At 36.9% G+C, this 23,477-nt stretch overlaps 1 protein-coding gene and 1 long non-coding RNA gene across 2 annotated transcripts; both read right to left on the minus strand.

Moving 5' to 3' along the window:
• Positions 1-1,428: 1,428 nt before the first annotated feature.
• On the minus strand, positions 1,429-2,797 carry LOC145108417 (uncharacterized). Its single transcript, XR_013708262.1, has 4 exons — positions 2,608-2,797; positions 2,378-2,476; positions 1,978-2,034; positions 1,429-1,899 (listed from the first exon to the last, which is right to left on the minus strand). It is a non-coding gene; the product is annotated as an uncharacterized LOC145108417 (long non-coding RNA).
• A 5,598-nt stretch (positions 2,798-8,395) lies between these two features.
• On the minus strand, positions 8,396-9,191 carry LOC145164097 (universal stress protein PHOS34-like). Its single transcript, XM_079082823.1, has one exon. It carries the CDS (start codon positions 9,115-9,117, stop codon positions 8,629-8,631), a length of 489 nt encoding a protein of 162 aa, XP_078938949.1. The 5' UTR covers positions 9,118-9,191; the 3' UTR covers positions 8,396-8,628.
• Positions 9,192-23,477: the final 14,286 nt, after the last annotated feature.

Here is a 23,477-nt window from a genome sequence, read left to right on the forward strand (position 1 = left end):
ATGCTAGTTGTCTTCATGACGCTTGCACGTGTTATGTGTTTATATGTTTACCGGGCGGGCCCCATGACTATCATGTATGTTATTTATCTTTGTGATTAATGCATGTGTTTATATGATTATACGTTTATTTGTTTATATGTATATGGGATGGGCCCGATGCCAGGTGGGGCCTCATGACTGATAGATTCGTATACTGGGCGAAGCTCGATGTAGGGTGGGGCCTGATGTCAGGCGAGGCCCGATGACGGACGAGGCCTGTTATATGTTTGATATGTATGGTATGTTGTATTTTGGGGAACTCACTAAGGTTTGTATTTACAGTTTTAAATTTATGTTTCAGGTATTTCTACTTCGAAGTGGAAGAACCCAAGATGATTGTAGTGCACACACCACATCATGCTGCGTTTTTATATTAGTCTGATGTGCATGGATGTTATCAATACACTTTGATTCACCATGTTTTTTATGATGTTGTTTGGATAACGGTTTTAATTAATTTAAAAATCGAAAATTTTCATCTTAAATCTTTGGGACGTTACACTCCAACCTTTGTTATGTGATATTTCTCATGTATACGTTGTTTGCTGTTTTAAAGTAATTACTTTTTTATTGTAGTGGTACATTGCTTAAGGTTACTTTGTTTGGAGTTCAAGTTCATCAACTACCAAATTTTATGACGAAAAAAAAAACTCTTTTATTTTAATTACCCCGTTTGCTACACTCAACGTTTGGATTGGTTTGTGCTATTAGTGTAATATTTACTTCGTAAAGAAAAAGAGTTTTTTATTTGATTTTTTTTACTGGTCATGGAGGAGTTTCATTTTATCTGGATGACTGTTTATTAATGCATACCTTTTTGAGATTAACGAGTACAAGAAAAAGTTAGTTTGATTATTACAATCTTTTCGTTTGATGCATAACTCTTGATCGTGTTCCCCTTCTTATTTTCATGGAGATAAAAAGTCTGAAAGTAGTATAATTGTAATTCTGATTCTTACACCTTTATTATAATGATAAGTTTAAAGATGATTATGAAATAAAAAATGTTTGTGATATCATCGAGCCATTAAAGGTATATTATCACCTTTAAAGTTATTTATTATTATTCTGTACATAAAAAGTTTTTTAATCTACTTTGGTATGGTTATAGAAAAGTGAGTTTATTTTACTCGGAACAATCTACGGAATTAGACAGGTGTATCCTTTCAACTAGACATGGAAAAAAGGTTATAACCTTTCATTCCCAAAAAGGCATATCATATATGTAATGTATATCCGACGGCTACAACAAATTTTAGCAATGGATTTTTTCATCGATAATTACTAACCGATCACCGACGAATACACTTTTTTGCTAAAAATTACCGACGGAATAACTCGCTAACAGCCGATAGATTTTATGTGACAGGTTAGCGGCAAACTTTGGCATTATAAAAGAATATATATAAATTCATAAAAAAATTAGCAATAATTACATATTCAACAAAGAAAAATCTTGAAACACATCAAATCTATATTTTAAAACCAACAAATATAAATCCACCAAAAGGTATTCATTAATCATTCATTCATTGTTTACTTTACTTCTCAATGCAAAGACTAAAACGAAAATCATCATGAAAAGTAATTCCACCTTGAGGACCCACCACCTCCATTTCTAACAAAGATGTTACTTAGAACGTCACCATTGATGTCAATGTTTGTCTGTATTCACTCAACTATACCAAAACCACGCATATATAATATAAGTTATTTTTTATTATGAAAATGACTGAAGATATCAACCGCTTGTGAAAGCAACGCTTTGTTGTCATCAGAAACATCTTTCCCAAGGAAAACAATCCACTTCACATCAGAATTGGTGATTCCGATTCTGATTCCTCCAAAATGAAAGCACACCTTCAGATCAACAATCTCATATTAAATCAAGTGAAAAACGTTATAAATTTGAGCAAATTGAGATTCAAATTAACAAACCTTCAGATCCATCTTCTTATGTGCCCTCAAACACCCTATATGGTATTCCCTTTCACACTGCAAGGAGGATAAATGTAACAATCAGAAATGAAAACACAGCATAACTGGATTTTTTTTTAATGACCATTTTAACTTTGGACCAAAACTAAAACAAGCAGTATACTAAAGGGACCAAATTTATTGATATTTTAAGGAATAAGCATGTCAAGATCTAGTGATCAGATCTGCAATTTCCGTCAAGATCGCCATCATCTCCAAACATCATTCAGTAAGAATGGAACAAGATGTCAGATTTAGACCATACTTAATCGTTACATGATATAGCATAAATTGGAAAGTTGAGCATTAAAATTTTATTGGCATCAAAACAATTACAAAAGAAAACGTCTTATAAACTTACCTCTGAAAGGGTAAGGTGCAGTGGCCTCAGGACAAACCCACAAAACCGACTCCTGAAATGCTATGAACACCTAACTGGTACCGATCTGATTCTACTAGACTGACAACAGATCAAGCAATAGAGTGAGTGACAGGCGAACAACATAAACTTCTAAACATCAAAAAAAAGGACAAAACTGCTTCAAAACACATGCTTCAGAATGGTATAAATTAACGTATCAGTTAACTTACATGTTTTTTTGTTTTAAAATATTGCGGATCTTTGCTATCAAAAGAATCCATGATATTCAGATATCCATATCCTCCTATGCCAGTAGTTGAATAGTTTGAAGATATAGAAAAAATATATTGCTGTGAATGCTCGATCTAGATTCACAGGGTTAATTAAGACAGCGGCTGTGAAATCGTATGAAAATGAAACTGAACATCTAATATATATAGTAAGAAAAGGGTGGGCGTCAACCCTAACCCTGATCTCAAGCGATGGTGATTTGCATCAACCTCCCCCTAAAATTGTACATATCATCACATACAGCCCAACCATTACGCAAAATGACACTTTTGTTGCTTGATGAATAAAGTTGTACCTGATTTTTTATTTGTAGTTTTTTTTAACAGCTCTTAATTATTTGTAAATGGCCATAGTACTCATTACTATAAATAACTATTTTTTTTAACAGTTCTTATTTGTAAATGGCCACACTATCTTTATTTATATTTTTTTCAAAAACACTTGAAACATTTTTCTTTCGTGTTTAAGTGAGAATTATCTTCTATCATTTGATATTGTGATTATTCCCGGTTGAGTATACCATATTCATTTTTTAGCCTTTCAACATGAAAGGGTGTAATTAGCACACACTTATTATAATGTTTGGCTACAAAATTAATGGTTTCACGAAAAGATACATTTTAATTATGTTAAATGAAATCATAATAATAATGTATACCGACAATTATATTTATTTTAAAATTAAATTTTGTGAAGAAACTGATGTTAATAATGTACATAAGGTAAAATTGTACATATATTTATCGTTTTACATTCCCTCGAGTTAAAATCTATAATTCTAAGAAGGTTGAACGAAAAAGATTTGGTTTTGTGAAAGTTCTGTCGGAAAGTTTATTTGGATGATTATTGGATTACTCACACTCGGTGTTTTGATATTTGCACATTGTGCTATACTTATCACGAATTTGCATTTAAAGTATATTTGGATTCCTTTTTTTGTTTTAACGCAATGTGAGTTTTAGAACATGTAAACGACAGTTTAATGAATTTTGATAAGCATGCAAGAAACATAACACATCCACAAACTTCCAATGGAAGATTGATTCCCGGTGATCAAGTTTGTTGGTAAATATCCATTATGGTCGATCATTAATTGCCAGAATAAAATAGTATAAGTCCCTAATCTGCTTGTGTATCAATCAGATCCGTTTGATGGTGCGGAATCCCAATCAAACGGATGATGTCAGATCAAAAATAGAAGAGAAGGAGAAGAATAATAATATGAATCTTGTATGTATTGATTATGAATGAAGATCCGGATACAAGATTCACACACACTAACACACACTCTCTTCTCTCTCTCTTTCTCTCTCTAGAACACCTTCAAATGCACACACTTAAGCTCCTCTACTGTTCATCAATCTATTCCTCACACCCCTCACCCCTATATATACTCGACTGGGCCGGCCTTGGGTTTACGGCCGTAAACGGAGTTGACGGCCGTAAACTCTGTTTACGGTCGTAAACGTGTTTACGGCCGTAAACTCAGTTTACGGTCGTAAACTCACAACACATATACGATATTACATAAAATTACAATCAACTAGAAAAGCAAAGTATAAACCATATTTTTGACCCAACAATCTCTCCTTTGGTTTATAGCTTTCTTTTCTTTTCTTAATTGACCCAACAAGCTCCCCCTAAAAATTAGCTGGCTTTTCTTCATAATCTTCATTGGGAGCTTGGCTTCAGTTTTAATCTTCAAATTCTTCACGACTTCAAGATGAACTTGATGAATCTTCAATGAATGACTTCATCTTGAGCAGTTGGGCTTTTCTTCAGAATTTGGCATTGAACGCACATTGGGTGAGGAGGCTTGACGTACTGATTCTTGAAAAATAGCGCTTTCAGCTTGAGAATCTTCAGAGAGAACATCAGAGAGAACAAATCTTTTGGATCACTTCAGCAGGTACAAGATAGCAGCAGACTGATTGAGGAGGCTTCAATGCAATCCGACACATTATCTTCAAGTGCAGCTTCACCTTGCTTCTGGAGTTGAAAGATTGAATGTCGAAAGAATAATCTTCATTTCTTGCTCCTTCGAATGAGAATTCTTCGATACTAACGTACGAGGCTTTCGCTCAGAAATTTTCAACACAAACTCCATGAGTCTTATCTATACCTGAAATCACTTTTCAAGACAAAACAAAACTAAAAGAAAAATTTAGCACACAATATTTTTGGATTTTTCATATTTTCTGAAAAAGAAATAAAACAGAAATAACACTATTTTTTGGCTTTTTAATTTTTTTTGATTTTTGTTTGGTTTTCAAAATTCTTAATTCTCCCCTAATATTTAAATTAGAAAAAACTTTGAACAAATTTAACAAAAATAAAATGATATCTAACTTTAAGAATGATTTGGGATCAAAGTTTTTAGACAGCCTTTATCCACTTTTCGGTACCTTTTATCTTCATGTCTTTGTCTGGTCGATCGCCGGTATTGTGGTCCACTTAAACAAGAAAAATTGTGACAGATTTAGGACATACTATTTGTTATAAGACAAGGTGAACCTAAGTTCCTAGATATTAAATCTGATCCTAAGTTCCTAGATACTATATCTTAAGGACCATTCAGTTGACGACGACCAGGGATATTGTTGTCCACCTAAATTGAGCAGCGAGATCTATAGACAATCTTTGAGTGTTCAATTTTAATTGTACCGGAACATGTTTCCCGCTTCCTGATATGCCCCAGTAATCAAGAACTTCCAGAGTACTCCTTACATCGGGTGAGCAGACAATCATTAAGAGAGAAGATAGATTCAGATTATTGTTAATTATAATTTTAGAGGGATTGAGAAGTAGAAGGTTGCATATGATGTGTACCAGGTCGGATTGTGAGTCACGCAAAGGAGACAGCATATGGCTAACAGATAGGAGGAATTTCATAGATATAATATGCAGAGAGATAGATTTGCATATGTTGCAGTCCAGGTCGGATCTCTTCCAATCAGGTAAAGGAGACAACATATGACTAACAGTAAGAAAGAAAGAAAATAATTTTCTACAGACCTACTTTATCGGAATTCCCCAGTCGCCCCATCAATACCAGAATTAAGGACAAAATCCGCACATCGAGGAAAAGTTAATCCACGGTTCCAAGTACGTGTTCATTTAATGTGACGAGTAGATTCCCATATATATCTCCCTGCTCAACCTATCCAAGCGTCGTATTGTCAGGCTAAACGGATTTAACTAGGTCAAAATTTGTCAAGTCTATGAATTTCTTAAGTTCAACTCTGCCTAGTCAAGTCCATTTAGAATCTTTCGTGCCTACCAGCGCATCAAACCCAGAGCATAGACCCTTCAACTTTGGGTACGTTACGCAGACTCAGATTGCCTGTTATCACTTGATAATATCACTTCCCAAAACATCTCACTCAAACTCATTTCATTAACCAACATATTTTTGGATTTTTGGATTTTCTAATGTTTTTGGATTTTGTTTAAAACTTTCTAATTTTTTTTTTGTTTTTATTTCTCCCCCTAAATTTGTGCATAGGAGAGAAACGAAAGTAAATGCGCAAATTTAAACTATCCTAAAACAAAAATTAGTCTTTAAAGCGAATCAGCTTAAGAAAAACTCAGGAGTATAGAGAAGAAAACTCAAACCGTAAGTCACCGATTGAATTTGCATCCAGAAGGTCTGAGAACAGCACGCATAATCTCAGAACAGATCCGAAAATTCTTCACGTCATTAAGCACTAACCCCATGTGTGATCCCTTCTTTTCTTCCTTTCCCGCAAAGGACACATACTCCCAGACAATGTTCTGAGTGTTATACAGTTGAGAGATGTCTCCTATCATGTGCCAGGAACAGCCACTACCAACAAACCGAAGTCTGATGATATGCCTCCATAGCTGCTCCGACACAGAGCGGGATCAGTTGGTCTTTGGAACCCAGTCCATTTTGAAACTGGGTCGACCTTTGTCATCCTTGCACGGTACTCTCTCCCATGACATATCCTGTTTATCACAAACAGAAGATGAAGAAATATTAGAGTCATTAGTTGATTTGGGAGAGTGAGCCTTTGAAACCCATTTGTAGTTGGGTTTAACCCATTTTTTTTTCGATCTGATGGGTGGCTCAGTACTTGCTTTTGAACTTGATGTCGGTCGTTGAGATGACTTTGATTTTGACTTCACGGGAGCATCTCTTGGATTTGGCTTCTTGGCCGGCATTCCCTTATTTCCCTTGGGAGTTGGATTTTTGGCCTTGTGGGTTTGATTCTTGACCTTCTGCGCGTTCCAGTCATCATGGTCTGAACGTGACCTTGAGGGGTTTCTTTTGGAGTATCTCCCTCTTGGCGCGTTCTGCCAGCCTTGTGCGTAGTAAGGAACGTATGCGCGATTTGGACAGTTTCTGGCAATGTGTCCAGGTGTTCCATAGTGAAAACATGTCTTTTTCTTCACTGTGAAGTTGTTTCTTCCTGCCCCTGGTGGCGTATCCTTGCCTTGTCTCTTGCTTTTCCCACACGCACAGTTACAACAGGCACTCTGTTTCACTGGAATTGGTGGCCTGTATTTCTGAACAGCAGGTTGATCAGAAGCAACTGAGTTTGAAGCAACCGATTCGGAGTTCAAGGAGATGTTGGTTTGTTCAATGGTGTTCTCCTTGTTCTCATCCTCTACTACTTTACCTGCATATGTAACAGAAACATCAGGAGCATCAGGATTATCAACATTAATAATGCCTCCTGATACAAAACCAGCTGGTTTGTCATATTGAAGATGTGCCTCCCTGTCAATTTCTTCCTGTGTCGAAGGGATGGATGTGTAGTTATGATTGAAAGGTGGAGGAACACTATCATACCCTAGACCCTTGTTTTGATTATCTTTGAATTTTAATTGGGTTTCAAATAAGGAGTCGACTGTCTTACTTGACGCAGTATAATTTTTGAAACTAACATCAGTTTTTCCACACATAATTTTCAAGGCGTCAAGTTCTTCGGTTACAGCATCAAGTTGTCTCTTAATATAGTCATAATTTTCACACTTGTTGCTGAATTCTTCCTGAAGCTTCTTAAAGTCCTTTATTTTTGTTTCTAACTGGGCCTTTAGGGGTTTCTGTCCTTTCCTGAGTTGATAACCTTCATATCTCAGGTCCTCAACTTCTCTTTTTAATAAATCATTATGTTCCCGAAGAAATTTAATCGTATCTTCACATTAAACTTCACATGATTGAGAACATGAAACTTCATTGACCGGAGGGTTTGCGGAACTCATTGTTTTTCGACAATTCAAAGCGTCAAGTTCTTCAATTATATCTGCAAGACTAAGACGATTGAGATTTTTTGTCTTCTTGATGTCAGCCACGTTCAGATCCCACGATTTCGGAAGTGCATTAAGCAGCCTTTTGTTTATCTCAGATTTAGTCAAGAAAATCCCAGCTATACTCATCTCAGAAGTAAGTGTAGTAAATCCCTGCAACTGAGCTTCCAGGGTTTCTCCAGGTATATAATCGAACATGTTGAAATTTTGTCTTAACATATCCTGTCTCTCTTTCATGTCTTTGTAGACCTCAAAAACCATTAAAACACAACTAGAAGCTAAAATCAAACTTAAAAGCCAAACTTAAAAAATCAAACCGAAAATCTAAATTTGAAAATTTAAAAATCAAAGTTTAAAGACAAAGGTTAAACTTGAAAAGTCAAAGTCAATTTAGAAATTTAAAGAAAAAAAAATTAAAAGCTAATTAATAATAATAATAATTTTTTTTTTTATTTACATAAAATGCTTTTTTGTTTATATAAAAATATAAAATACATATTTGTACAACTCGAGAATCATAGCTTAAACAATAATGTACAATAGATAAAGCATATAACAAAGAACAGTGTACTCACCAAATTTTGGCACCAGATACTATAGCTTTTGCCAAGAATGGAAGCTTATTAGAAGAACATTGACTTGTGTTGACCAGGATCCTCCAATGAAGCTGAACAAAAGCAGACATTTCAAGTAGTGCCTTTAACTATCATTACAGGGCATGACACATGGTTGGAGCAGTAGTTGCTTACACTTCCCAAAAACATCCTCTTGATAGGACCAAAAGTGCGGCATCCCATTACAAGCAAATCAACATGCAACTCCTCAACTGCTTCACATATTTTTTCCTTAGGATCCCCAATCACTATATGTGTCTTCACTTCCATATTCTTATCGGCGCAAATCTTCATAGCATGATTTATGATAGCATCAGTAATCCGCCGCTGGTGCGCCTCAATAGCTTCAGTAAACACCGGCACCTCCACACTACTAGGGCCACCGAAGGGGATAGCACCGGGATTGAGACCGACGGCGATTGATGGTGGTGATTGAACATGAATAATTATTATAGATCCCTCGGGACGAAGCTTGACGTTATCGATTGCCCAATTTAAAGCGTTCATGCTCTCTTTGCTGCCATCGATGGCCACCAGCACGCATCCTAGGTTCTCAGGCATGGTTTTCACTCACTCTATCACTTCCACCTGCTACCCTCAAGAGTAGAGCTACAGATGTTCGAGCAAGGTCAGTGATTAATGGTGGATGACGTGAGTGACTAAGTGGGATCATGAATAAACTGTCGGGATGATTCTGTTTTACAACTTTTCTCTCAGTAACTTATTAGTCAGCCAGTCAAACTAACACACACTTGTATATCAATCAGATCCGTTTGATGGTGCGGAATCCCAATAAAACGGATGATGTCAGATCAAAAATAGAAGAGAAGGAGAAGAAGAATAATATGAATCTTGTATGTATTGATTATGAACACACTTAAGCTCCTCTAGTGTTCATCAAGATTCACACACACTAACACACACTCTCTTCTCTCTCTCTTTCTCTCTCTAGAACACCTTCAAATGCACACACTTAAGCTCCTCTAGTGTTCATCAATCTATTCCTCACACCCCTCACCCCTATATATACTCGACTGGGCCGGCCTTGGGTTTACGGCCGTAAACGGAGTTTACGGCCGTAAACTCTGTTTACGGTCGTAAACGTGTTTACGGCCGTAAACGTGTTTACGGCCGTAAACTCTGTTTACGGTCGTAAACGTGTTTACGGCCGTAAACTCAGTTTACGGTCGTAAACTCACAACACATATACGATATTACATAAAATTACAATCAACTAGAAAAGCAAAGTATAAACCATATTTTTGACCCAACAAATAGTATACAATATTGATCAAAATATATTTGTAAAATTGGTCGAAGTTTGAAAACTAATGTTGGATTTAATGAACTTACCAAAATTAACAATGGTTAATATGATAACTGTGTCAAGCATCTCTTACATGGTATTGCTCCATGAGAAACACCAAGAAACCACAGACTCCTTGTATGATACTATATACTCCACCGCTAACGTTCTATATTCCTCAATAAACTACAATAGGGAAACAAAATATGTTCTATTTAGGGGTAAAATGGCTATTTTTTACCATCTTACTTTAGTACAATGCTACTTAGCACAATTACTAATACCACACTTTAAATAAAAAAAAAAGCAATGTATTTTTTTTCTGCTTTCTCATAAACACGCAAATTGTGGGTGATTTAGAAAAATAAATAGCATCTTCTTAGGGAAGAGGTATTTTAGGTAATTAGATTTTTTTAGTTTCTTATGTAGAGTACATAAAAACTACAGGTAGAAACAAGGGAGATCCTACCTATAGGCCAAGCGTGTCCATGGACACCCCTTATTTTTGGATTCTTTTATAAGTTATATAATAAATTTTATACGGACACCTGTTAAAAATTAGTTTAATGGCTAATATATATGCAGGAAAAAATCTGATTTATAAATATCCTAATTTATATTTGATTTTTCAAACTTGTTAAATAAAAGAAAAAAAGATATTCTTATAAACCCGTTAAATACAAGAAATTAGCGAAGAACTTTGAGGAAAAAAGAAAAAAAAACTGAAATACATAAACCCTAAAAAAACAAAAATTAAATAATCTTTACTCATTGTCGTCGTCCTCAACCGCTCTTAATCCCATCGACGTTTTTTGTTGTGTGGCAACACAGTCATCTACCACTCTCCGGTGACTGAGCTTAGAACTTCATCTTCCTATCTGCATATATTGTCTCAAACTCTCCGTTTTTTATATCGGTCTATGTTCAACCCTCTTTATTTTTTACTTTATAAATTGTGAAACTAGAAATCTGAAAAAAGGCTATAAGTAGTGTAAATTGTTTAACGGACTTGGTACTCTATTACTTGTTTTATAGACTTGCACACTCTGTCACTCTCTTCCTTTGTTGGTGTGGTTTATAGTACCGAAAATAGCATGACATAGAAAATAACATATTCCCAAAAAGCATAAATCATATTTACCATTACCTTTTATCAAATTACATGTACTAAATCAAATTTACCATACTACCAAATTACTTTATACAATGGTTCATCATTTACGGTTTTAAATTTGATTTATTCCACCATCATTAAATGGAGTATAGTTATATTATATGTTTAATTAATAGTTTTGTTTAGACTTTTATGATGTTAACAGTGATCTCTAAAATTAATAGATAAGTAGTAAACTTCTATTAATTGTTTAGATAATAATCACATTTAGAATTTCTGAATTTTTATGACTTTGTGACGATTATTTTTTATTCCAGTTATAATGATATGTTTTTTCTAAAAGATAAACGAAACAAGTTCTTCATCTCATGATAATGAAAAACCATGTGGAAACGATGAGCAACAAACTCTTACTTCAAAATACATAAAAGTTGATTTAAATACGTTCCACGCGGATCTGGGAGAAAGACCTAGTATGGAACTTTACCATGTAAATCAACGGGATGTAATTAGAAGAGACTACATGCAAAAACAACCTTACCACCCACGGAATCATTCTTTCCAACAAAAAGAGATTGGAGTTAGGCTTCGTAGATTTAATCCCTCTTGATTTGATGCTTATAAATATTGGATGGAGTATAGTATAAAGCTAGAGGCTGCATTTTGTTTTTGATGTTATCTATTGAAATCGAAGATTAAAAACCAAGGAGGTTCTGATTATTTTTCGAAAAATGGATTTAATACTTGGAACAAAATATTGAGTTTGGATCTTCATAATAATGGAAGTGTACATAATATCGCAGTCAAAAAGTGTCAAAAGTTGATGAAACAAAAATAATCCATAGCCACTGCTTTTGATAAGCAAAACAATTTTATGAAAAATGATCACCGTATCAAATTAAATGTTTCTATTGATTGTGTCAGATTCTTATCGCGACAAGGATTATCTTTTAGGGGTCATTATGAAAGGGAAGACTCGATTAATAAAGGTAATTTTCTAGAGCTTCTTCAATTCTATGCCGAATGAAATGATATTATTTTAAAGAATGCATCAATAAAATTTACAAATGAAAAGTAGCTCTATTCAAGAAGACATAGTACATGCAGCGGCAAAGGAAACTATCAAAGTTATCATGAAAGATATTGGAGATGACTTTTTTTCGCTATTTTAGTTTTGCGGTTCGTGAATAGTCAAGGGGGTGTTATGGAGAGATTTATTGGCAGAAAACATGTTAGTGACACTTCAGCCTTGTCACTTGAAAAGACAATTTATTCGTTTTTGTCAGAATGTGGATTAAGTCCACATATGATCCGAGGAAAAGGTTATGATGGAGCTAGTAACATGAGAGGTGCATTTAATAGCTTGAAGACCTTGATAATGAAAGAAGTGGAATCCGCACATTTTATTCAATGTTTTGCTCATCAGTTATAGTTAGCACTTGTGTGTGTTGCAAAGAATCACTCCCACATTAATGATTCTTTTGAGTTGCTTTCCCTTTTGTTAAACATGATTGGATCTTCTTATAACTGGACATGTTAAGAGAGAAACAATCAACAAAAGTGGTGGAAGCATTAGCTGGAAGTTTCGTTTATTTTGTCTATTTGTTTAATGCTAAATGACTGTAACATTCGTATTATGGTAAGTTCCATTTTACACCTTATTGCAAAATTTCCTTTCATTTTTGGTCCTTGGCTAGTATGCGGGGTGTACTCTATGAGTACGCTTAGCGTACTTGCTCTTTGCTGATTGCGGACTTCACCCATGTACATTGGCCATACGTGGAAGTATGTTGGGAGTACGCACGGTTTGGGCAAACCCTAATTTGTAGGGTTTGCACAATATTTAGACAACTTAGACCACTTCCTGGACATTTATTGACGAACCTCCATCTCCCTATACCCATAAAACGAAACCTTAGGTGCATTTGGTGAGATTTGAGCTTGAAAGTGAGCTTGTCGGTGTTTTGTGGAGAAGAAAAAGAAGAGGAACACGTGGAGGAATAGCTTGAGCTTGTAGATATAGAGTTACCTTCACATTTGCAATCCTTTGAGGTAAAAAGCTCTCATCTTGATGGTCATTTGTGCTAGATCTACTTTATGGTAATATTTAGGTATTTTGAGTCCTTTTAGTTAAAGTTAAGTTTTTGATCTACTCTAGAAGCAATGTATGTTAGATCTTAGTTCCATAGAGGCCCATTGTTCATAAAAATGAAAATTTTGTGAAAGATTTTTGTTCATGCAAGTGTTAAGAGCTTTATTAATTTTTTTTTTAGTGTTCAGTCCCATTAAGCCATGCAAGGGTGAAAAGTTTCTAACTTTATGTATTAAGTCACACTTAGGGACCAAATTTGAGAGTTTGACAAAAAGTTGTTAACAATTAAGGGCTTAATCAAGAAGCATGGGAGGCTGAGTCGTACCTTAGGTGTAATAGCTGAGTACTCAGTAGAGGGTCGCACGGTCTTGGCGTTCATGGTTTATGGGCCATGCTTTCGAATTTTATGAATGGGCCTTGATGGGCCATTAAACTTCTATTTTGGGCTTTAGTCTAGTATTTTGGGCTTCGTTGGATTTAAGCCCATGATGGGGTTTCGGCCCAATTTAGGAGATTGAGCCATATTGGGCTTTAGGTTGACATGTTGTAACATCCCAAAATATGGTCCCAAAAATTTAATTTTTAATAGTAGATAAAATAGTATTTCCAATATCATCCAAACATTTCAAATAAAAACCAATATATCAGTCGTCATAAAATCAGAGTAAAACATTATGTGCGGAATCCCAATGGTGTGTGCGATGCAGTCAGCCCGAGCTCTTCCCTTTGCAACCGGAAGTACTTAAAACATAAACTAAAAATAGTAAGCACAAAACTTAGTGAGTTCCCCAAACTACCCCATACCATACACAATAAATCACATACTAGGCCCCCGCCCGACCTCGGGCCTTGCCCGGCATCAGGGCCCGCCCGACATCGAGCCCCGCTCGGTATACAAATATTTTATCCTTAGTCCTCGCCTATCATTGGGCCTCGCCCGCTATACACACACAATGAATATCATATAATCATGCTAGCACATATAGAAATCATAATCATTAGCATATGTTCCAGTCCTCAGGCCTCGCCTGGCATCGAGCCCCGCCCGGTACGCATAACATTACATAACACATGCAAGGGTCACGCAGACTCCTAACATCCTACATATCAACAAGGGTCGGCATTGTCCTTAGACCTGCTAAACCTAGTGACGAAACTCACCTCGAAAGCTAAAACTCACAGAAGAAAATCCCCTGGCTGTTGCCCTGACGACTCATCGAGCTATCAGAGAAAAAATATAACACCCAATCAAAACATCGGTTCCAACTATAACCAATAATCCATACTTGGGGTAAAATGACCATTTTAGCCTTGGTCTATCCTGATCTGCAACTAGGGCCCAAAACCACAAACCATAAAGGCCCAGAGCTACATTACCTTCCAAAGCCCGCTAGTGGCCCACTTATGGCCCAATTTTCCAAATTAGGTCCAAACCCCTCTAATGGGGCTGACCCTAAAGTCCAATCATATCTAAAGCCCAAAAATCTAATTTCAGTTGGCCCACTGTAGTCCAAAGCAACAAGGTCCAAGAAATGACCCAAACCAAGGCCCAATCGTGCGAAGTCCACTCTGGCCAAGTACGTTAGACGTACTCAGCTGTACGTAGCACGTACTCGCTTGCCGGCTTGTACGTTGCATGTACACACTTGTACGTCCAACGTACTCCTTAATTAAACCATCTTTTGACATTAAGCACATAATGATTATCCCAAAGGTCCAAACTCCAGATCCAAGTCTTAATACATGTCTAGACCTATAAAGTCACAGACTTGGTGACTTTGCATGCTCCAAATGAACCTAAACTCAAAATATAACATTCTACTTCGATGAAAATGGCCCTAACTCATGTGTGGATGGATCTCAACCTAAAAAAATGACAACTATATGACACAAGGGCCCAAATAACTCCAACAGTGGCAACTCTAAGCTTCAAAAACAATGTGGACTCATAAGATCTCATCAATGGGACCAAGAGGGTCCATAAATCCAAACCAAAAGAGATCTAAGCTAATAAGCATCAAGTTCAAGACTTTATACCTCAAATGAGTGCCCAAAGATGATAAGGTTCTGGATCTATAAGCCTTCACATCTTCAATGAAGCTTCAAGAGTAGACACCTTCCTTCAAACAACAAAATACTCTACCAAAGGGCCTTCTAAGCTCCAAAATCACACAAGATGGGATTAGGCTATCGTGGATGTTGTTTAGGGACAAGAGGGTGGATGGTAAAGACGATCCTTAGGTCATTATGTTCTTTAAATACTACTCAAACCCTAAATATCATGGTTTTTGGGGACTGACCACATACGCTACACGTACTCCTTTGTACGCAGCGCGTACGTGCATGGCATCCGCGTTCTTTCCTGACCAGTATGCCAACCGTACATAGGTTAGTACGCCCCGCGTACGGCACCCTTAAGGCCAATAAGAAGGATCCAATGGTTTGAGGCCCAAAATCATAATAATCAATTAACCCAAAATATAATAAATACCTTCAATATTATCGAGCGTTACAATGCTCCCCAACTTGAATCAGACTTCGTCCATGAAGTCTGTCATCTCAAACAACTCTGGAGAGTACTCACTCATTTCCTCCTCGGGTTCCTAAGTCCATTATTACCCCTTGTGGTGCAACCACTTCACCTTCACCAGCTCCACAACCTTGTTCCTCAAGGTTTTTGTCTCCTGATCTAAAATTGCTACCGGCCTCTCAATACAATTCAGACGGTCATCCACTTGATTATCCTCCAAAGGTACAACTGCAAAATGATGCACTAAACACTTCCGCAGCTGAGAGACATGAAAGGTGTTGTGAATCAGACTGAGCTCGTTTGGAATGGACCAATATACCTGGGGCGCAGCTTGCCTCGCTTCCTGAACCTGATGACACCATTCCAATGTGACACCTTCAGGAGAAACATATCGGCCACCTTGAACTCCAAGTTTGACCGGCGCCTGTCGGCATAACTTTTATGTCACACCCCCGAACCGGAACGGTGGAAATGTCCGGGGGCGAATGACTTCATCTTGTAATATCATCACAGTGTATATAATTGAATCATAGAGAACATCATCACCATACATGAAATATAACAACCATCATAGTTTTACTAGTAGCTTTTCAACTATGTTTGATATTTGGTGTTAAAGTTAATAATATATTCGCTTATGATAGTTTCATTGAAAATCCGATCGGATAAAAAAAATCATTCGTTGATTTATCACTTTATTTCAGATGGACACCTGTGAGTTTCAATCCTAGAATCGCCACTGGGTAGAAAGACAAAAATAAAAGTATGTTAATATTACTTAGCATTTGTTTACCATTTGTAACATCCTGATTGATCATTTATGAATATTGTGTTTTATTCGTGGAACTTTAAGACTATGATGAGTTACTAGAAGCGTAGGGCTTCTCATCACCTTTCTGGGGATATAGAGTTCGTTGGAAATGGACTGGTAACGAAGAAGCTACGAAAGTTTGAATTTTTGGCAAGTTTAGTCCTTATTTTGAGATGTGTGGTAGTTGAGTACGCGGTGCGTAATTATGTGTACGCTCGGCGTACTCATATGCGTGGAAGAGACGCGAAGGCCACCTAGTATGTTGGGCATACCAGAGGGTACGCTGGGCGTACTAGGTCCTGGAAGAAAACCCTAATGTTTTGTAGTATCCCTTTTTAAGGAACAATATGCCTTCATATTCAGCCACCATTTCCAGCATCAAACTTTCCTCAAAACCCTAAATCTCGTTTCTTAGCTTGTGTGAGCATTGGAGGCTTATGAAGTGATCTTGTGGGATTCTTTTGAGAAGAAGGAACTTTTAAGGAAGAAGAGTTGTCATTCAAGCTCTTGGATCTGAGTTTCCTTGAGGATGGAGCATCATTCAGAGGTATCAAGCTCAAAACTTTGGTCTTATTTTGCATAGTTCATTTAATGGTCCATTTTAGGGTTTATATCTCCAAAGCTTGAAGCTTTTTGAGTTGGTCAACCCAAGAGCCTTATACTTTTCCTCTTTGATGTCTTTAGACGGTATAAGTTCATAAAAATGGAGTCTTGGTTGTCAAGATCTCCCCATTTACGAGTGTCACACCCCCAGCCATCGGTGGAAACACTGGGTAGTGTAACATTATTCTTCGTATCATAGTTATATAACATACATTGAACAGTACTAAAGAAAATACATACCTTTATTGATAACTGAAAGCTACATAACTGTTTTTCTAGGACCTATTACATAATATCCGACTATGGCATACTTCTTAATGAACAGAAAGGTAATAGTAAAACTTCTTCTGTTCGAATACATACCAGCTTTTCAAGTTCCTGAAAAACACATGCATTTTAAAATACGTCAACATAAAGTTGGTGAGTCCACATGTTTTGACTCCATAAAATAATATATTTTCCACGTTCAAAAGTATAGTTTTGAAAGTATCATTTTGACTCTCCAACATTTAGTATGTATATTAGGTATAATAGTTTACTTATCAATTAAGTGTTATACCTAAACATTCCTTAATCCTAAGGTATAAGTAGGGGGAAACTTATACTTAACATTAATACTTGTATACGACAAAGTATAATGTTTCTAACAATTTGCTACCATGAGCCTGTAACCGCTGCTATGATATAATACCTCTGATAGAACACACTCATGATTTACCATGAGAAACAACACCGTACGCTTCATCGACGCCGGAACAATAACAAATAAAAGGATAGTTCATCACTTGCTTTTGGTTGACTGTAGCTAACAGTCACAAGTGGGGTGGTCAACCCGTATACTAATTATACACGACTTCCTCGCTCACACGCGATTAACGGTTACAGTTCAGAGGATTTCCGCTAAGATCCCCAATCTTAGTTGATGAATACAATTACTTATGTAGACTTTGACGGCTTCCTATAGTTCTAACAACAAAAGCATCTTCATGTCTAAAACCCTAAGTTACTAGACTATGCTTTTAAACATTACTCCTAACTTCATAATATTTAGGCAGTATAACAGCTATATTTGAAGTAAAACCAGGTTTTATCTTGACCTAAAACCAATAATAACAACATATAACGTTCCTAGTTTTATCTTGACATAAAACTATCAATAATAATACCAAGTTTTATCTTAACATAAAACTAACAATAACAACATATAACATATCCAATTTTATCTTGACATAAAACTATTAATAGCAACATACTTATAACTTAACATATAGAACCTCCGAATATAACTTCGGAACCATATCGCACACAACATATATATAGAATCCTAAGTATAACTCAAGATCTACATTAGTAAATTAACATATTGATAAGTTGATAATAGTTGTATATATTCAAAATATTATATTTAGAACAACTAGACCCCGACTATTATAACTATATACTATCATATAGACATAATAATTAAATATATATAATATCTAGCATGCGTTTTCCCCCGAAACATTAGAAAGTGGGCCGTGAAACTCACCCTAGTAGCGTGATTTTATGTTATCTAAGCAAAAACTGTCAGTGTACGAGGTCGTCGGGGCTCGAAATGTAAGAGGGCCTCAACAAAGGAGAGAAAAGGAAGAAGTTTAGGTGTACGAATGGCTGAAGTCGGACCTGCTATTTATAGTAAGGATTTTAGAACCTCACGTCGTGAGTTTATATGGCTCACGTTGTGAGTCCTGCATCTTCATCCCGTAGACTTCCCATTTGCGTCCCTAGCTTCAGAAGGTGGCCATGTGACTCCTCACGTCGTGAAAAACTCCTTGTTCACGTCGTGAGTTTGGATCTTATCCCCTAGCAGCGTCGTCACACCTTCTAGATCCGAAATGTGGCGGTTTGAGTCCTCACGTCGTGAGTTTAGTCAAATTAGGGTTTCTGACAGCGACATCTTCGGAAGGCCATAACTTTTGCATACGAACTCCGTTTTTGACGTTCTTTATATCCACGCGTAGGTATTTACGAGTACTACAACTATCTTTTGGACTTAAATAGCTAATTCTAAGTATATTTTAAATTCCTCTTATTATAGAGATTTATAGTGTTCGGTTTATCATAACTTCTTCATGCGAAGTCAGATTCAAACATTCTCTATATTTTCGGAATCGTATGGACGTATACTTTGATTTGTATCATAAAGAAGGTTCATATTTGTATTAGAATTTATCATGAACTACATAAAACTCTTACCGCATTACTAGTTTAACATAATCACATTACATGATTGGCATAATCACATGTGATTGTCTATTGACCTATTTTGACTAGTGTTACATTCTCCCCCCGTTAGAATAATTTTGTCCCGAAATTTATCTTATGGATGGGGTTTCGTTAAACAGTTGGGGGTATTTTTCTTTCATCTGATCTTCACGTTCCCAAGTAAATTCAGGTCCTCGCAAGGAGTTCCATCGAACTTTCACTATGGGAATACGACTTTGCTTGAATCGTTTGACTTCTCGATCCATAATCTCAACAGCTTCTTCTACAAAGTTGAGTTTCGTATTGACTTGTATCTCTTGGAGAGGTATAACAACAGTTTCATCGGATAGACATCTTTTGAGGTTTGATATGTGAAAAACATCGTGCACATTTCTTAGTTCTTGAGGCAACTTGAGTTGGTATGCGACAGAACCAATTCTTGCCAGAATTTCAAAAGGTCCTATATATCGTGGGTTTAGTTTGCCTCATTACTGATTCGAATTACACCTTTCCAAGGAGAGACTTTCAACATTACTTTATCTCCAACTTGTAATTCTAAAGGCTTACGTCTTACGTCAGCATAGCTCTTTTGACGATCACGTGCAGCCTTTAATCGATCCTTAATTTGCACGATATTTTTAGTTGTCTCATGGATTATTTCTGGTCCAGTACGTAAGGTATCGCCTGTACGTTCTCTGGCCATCTGCGTATCTCCAACTTCTGCCCAACACACTGGGGAACGACATTTTCGTCCATAAAGAGCCTCAAACGGTGCGGCCTTGATGCTGGTGTGATGACTATTGTTTTAGGAAAACTCAATTAACGGTAAATGAGTATCCCACGAATTTCCAAAGTCTATTACACATGCTCGGAGCATATCTTCTAAAGTCTGAATGGTTCTCTCACTCTGACCATCAGTCTGTGGATGTAAGCTGTACTCATGTCTAGACGTGTTCCTAAGGATTTTTTTAGAGATTGCCAAAATCGTGAAGTGAATCTACTATCTCGGTTAGAAATAATAGAATTTGGAACTCAATGCAATCTGACAATTTCCTTAAGATAAACCCTAGTCAGCTTCTCCATCTTGTCGTTCTCCTTAATTGGTAAGAAATGGGCGGACTTAGTCAACCTATCGACTATCACCCAAATAGTGTCGGACCCACTAGGAGTTTTAGGTAACTTAGTGATGAAGTCCATTGATATCTGCTCCCATTTCCATTCAGGTATTTCCGGTTGTTGAAGTAAACCTGAAGGCTTTTGATGTTCTGCCTTTACTCTAGAACAAGTCAAACATTTGCTCACATAAGTAGCAATTTATGCCTTCATGTTTGGCCACCAATAATGTACTTTTAAATCTAAGTACATTTTGTCAGAACCTGGATGCACAGAATATATGGACTTGTGGGCTTCTTCTAAGACTAAGTCCCTGAGTCCACCGAACCTAGGCGTCCAAACTCGGTTCATAAAGTATTGTATTACGTCATCTTTTCGTATAAGTTGCTTTTCCATTCCTCGCAAACCTTCGTTCTTGATGTTTTCTTCTTTTAGAGCCTCAAGCTGAGCTTCTTTAATTTGTGCGGTAATGTTAGAATGGATAGTTATGGTTAATGCTCGTACCCGTCGGGGTTTAATATATTCTTTCCGGCTCAAGGCATCTGCTACCACATTTGCCTTTCCGGGATGATAACGAATCTCACATTCGTAATCATTCAACAATTCAACCTATCTTCTTAGTCTCATATTAAGATCTTTTTGGTCGAAGATGTGTTGGAGACTCTTGTGGTCGGTAAAAATAGTACACTTAGTACCGTATAAGTAATGTCTCCAAATTTTTAGTGCAAAAATTACAGCTCCCAATTCAAGATCATGGGTAGTGTAATTATTATCATGTATCTTAAGTTGTCGTGATGTATAGGCGATAACTTTTCCTCTTTGCATCAACACACATCCCAATCCTTGATTTGATGCGTCGCAGTATACAACGAAATCTTCTGTTCCATCTGGAAGGGTTAGGATTGGTGCACAACACAACATTTGCTTCAGTTTCTGAAAAGCAACTTCTTGTTTGTCTTCCCAGTTGAACTTCGTATTCCTCTGGGTTAGTGTTGTAAGTGGCTTGGCTATTTTGGAGAAATTCTCTATGAATCTACGGTAATAGCCAGCAAGTTCTAGGAATTGACGCACCTCTGTTGGCGTCTTTGGTGCTTCCCAATTCCTGATTGCTTCAACTTTGGATGGGTCAACATGAATTCCTTCGTTGCTAACTACATGACCTAAAAATTGTACTTCTCTAATCCAAAACTCACATTTGGAGAATTTAGCGTACAACTTTTCTTTTCTTAGTAGTTCCCAGATTATTTGCAGGTGTTGACCATGTTCTTCCTTGATTTGTGAATATATCAATATATCATCGATAAATACGATCACGAATTTATCCAAGTATGGTTTGCAAACACGATTCATGAGATCCATAAACACTGCTGGGGCATTGGTTAATCCAAAAGACATAACTAAGAATTCATAATGACCATAACGAGTTCTAAATGCTGTTTTTGGAATGTCGTCTTCTTGTACTCTGAGTTGATGGTATCCTGATCTAAGATCTATCTTTGAGTAGTAGCTGGATCCTTGCAGTTGATCGAATAAATCATCAATTCTCGGAAGCGGATAACGATTCTTGATCGTTAGCTTGTTCAGCTCCCGATAATCAATACACATTCGAAAGGATCCGTCCTTCTTCTTGACAAACAAGATTGGTGCTCCCCAAGGTGAAAAACTTGGTCGGATAAAGCCTTTGTCAAGAAGTTCTTGTAGTTGGCTAGACAATTATTGCATTTCAGATGGAGCCAACCGATAAGGAGATTTCGCTACTGGTGTTGCTCCTGGAATTAAGTCGATTCGAAACTCGACTTGTCGGACGGGAGGTATTCCAGCTAGATCTGCAGGAAACACGTCAGGGAAATCACATACTTGAGGTATGTCCTTGATTTCTTCTGTCTTTCTCTTCCTATCTACAATGTGGGCTAAAAATGTGCTACATTTCTTATGTAGATATTTCTGGGTCTTAGTACAAGAGATGACTTTGAGGTTCTTCCCAGATTTATCGCCATAGATAATCAGGGCTTCGCCGTTTGGTAAGGGTAGTCGTATGGCTTTCTCATAACATAGAATTTCGGCGCGATGTGAAGATAACCAATCCATGCCAATTATAACATCAAAACTACCGATAGGCATTGGTATGAGGTTGACGTGAAAAAGGTAGTTATTAAGAGTTAACAAACAGTTTTCTAGGATTTCATGTGTTTTCTCAGTTTGACCGTTAGCGATTTCTACTTCATAGATTTCTTTTAATCTGCTAGACTTATGACTTAACAATTTTCTAAATGTCGGAGTTATAAAACTTCGATCTGCTCCAGAGTCGAAGAGTATAGAAGCATATAAATTATCTATAAGAAACCTACCAGATACAACCGAAGGGTCCTGGATAGCCTCTCTGCTTCCAATCACAAACGCCCTGCCACGTCCTATGCCTCCTTGACTCCTTAACTTTTGACATTCTTTCTTGATATGTCTAACCTCCTCACACTCATAGCATTTTCTTCCTTCACCACGGCCTGTCCCATTATTGGTTTGTTGATCGACTGTTGTAGGTGTTGTGCTCCTGCAGTAACTAGCAGTATGCCCCTTTTTCTTGCACTTCATGCAGACAAAACAGTCACCTGGATGATGACGGTTGCACTGATTGCACCATGAAGATTTTTGTTGTGTAGGTACTGCTGTTATAGCTGCACAATTGGTTGCCACTTCTTGTCTTTTCTCAGATGATTGTTTGGGATTCTTCCTATTAAACTTGCGCTTGTTTGTTCTAGATTTGGGAGACTCAGCCTTTGAGACCACTTCTGTTCCTTGGATCTCTGTGAGGGTTAGCTGATGAGCTATCCTCTTGGTGCTGTCATAAGTCGTAGGCTTCGATGCGATCACCATGCCTTTGATTTGCGATGCTAAACCCCATATATATCGCTCAATCTTTTTATATTCAGGGGTTACAACTGCTGGACACATTACAACAAGATCATTAAATCTAGCGGTATAAGCTTTTATCTCTGAACCCTTCATGGTTAGGGTCCACAGTTCTTGTTCCAGTTTATGTATCTCCTCCCTAGGACAATACTCCTCTACTAGCATCATTTTTAGTACCTCCCATTTCATGGAATTTGCAGT

This window comes from Lactuca virosa, chromosome 1 (assembly GCF_052849685.1).
Source record: "Lactuca virosa cultivar CGN04683 chromosome 1, Lactuca_virosa_CGN04683_v6, whole genome shotgun sequence".
Lineage (NCBI taxonomy): Eukaryota > Viridiplantae > Streptophyta > Magnoliopsida > Asterales > Asteraceae > Lactuca > Lactuca virosa.

What these genes read in the sequence shown, in the direction of transcription:
- LOC145164097 (XM_079082823.1), bottom strand. Translation starts at nt 9,117, where the DNA reads ATGCCTGAGAACCTAGGATGCGTGCTGGTGGCCATCGATGGCAGCAAA.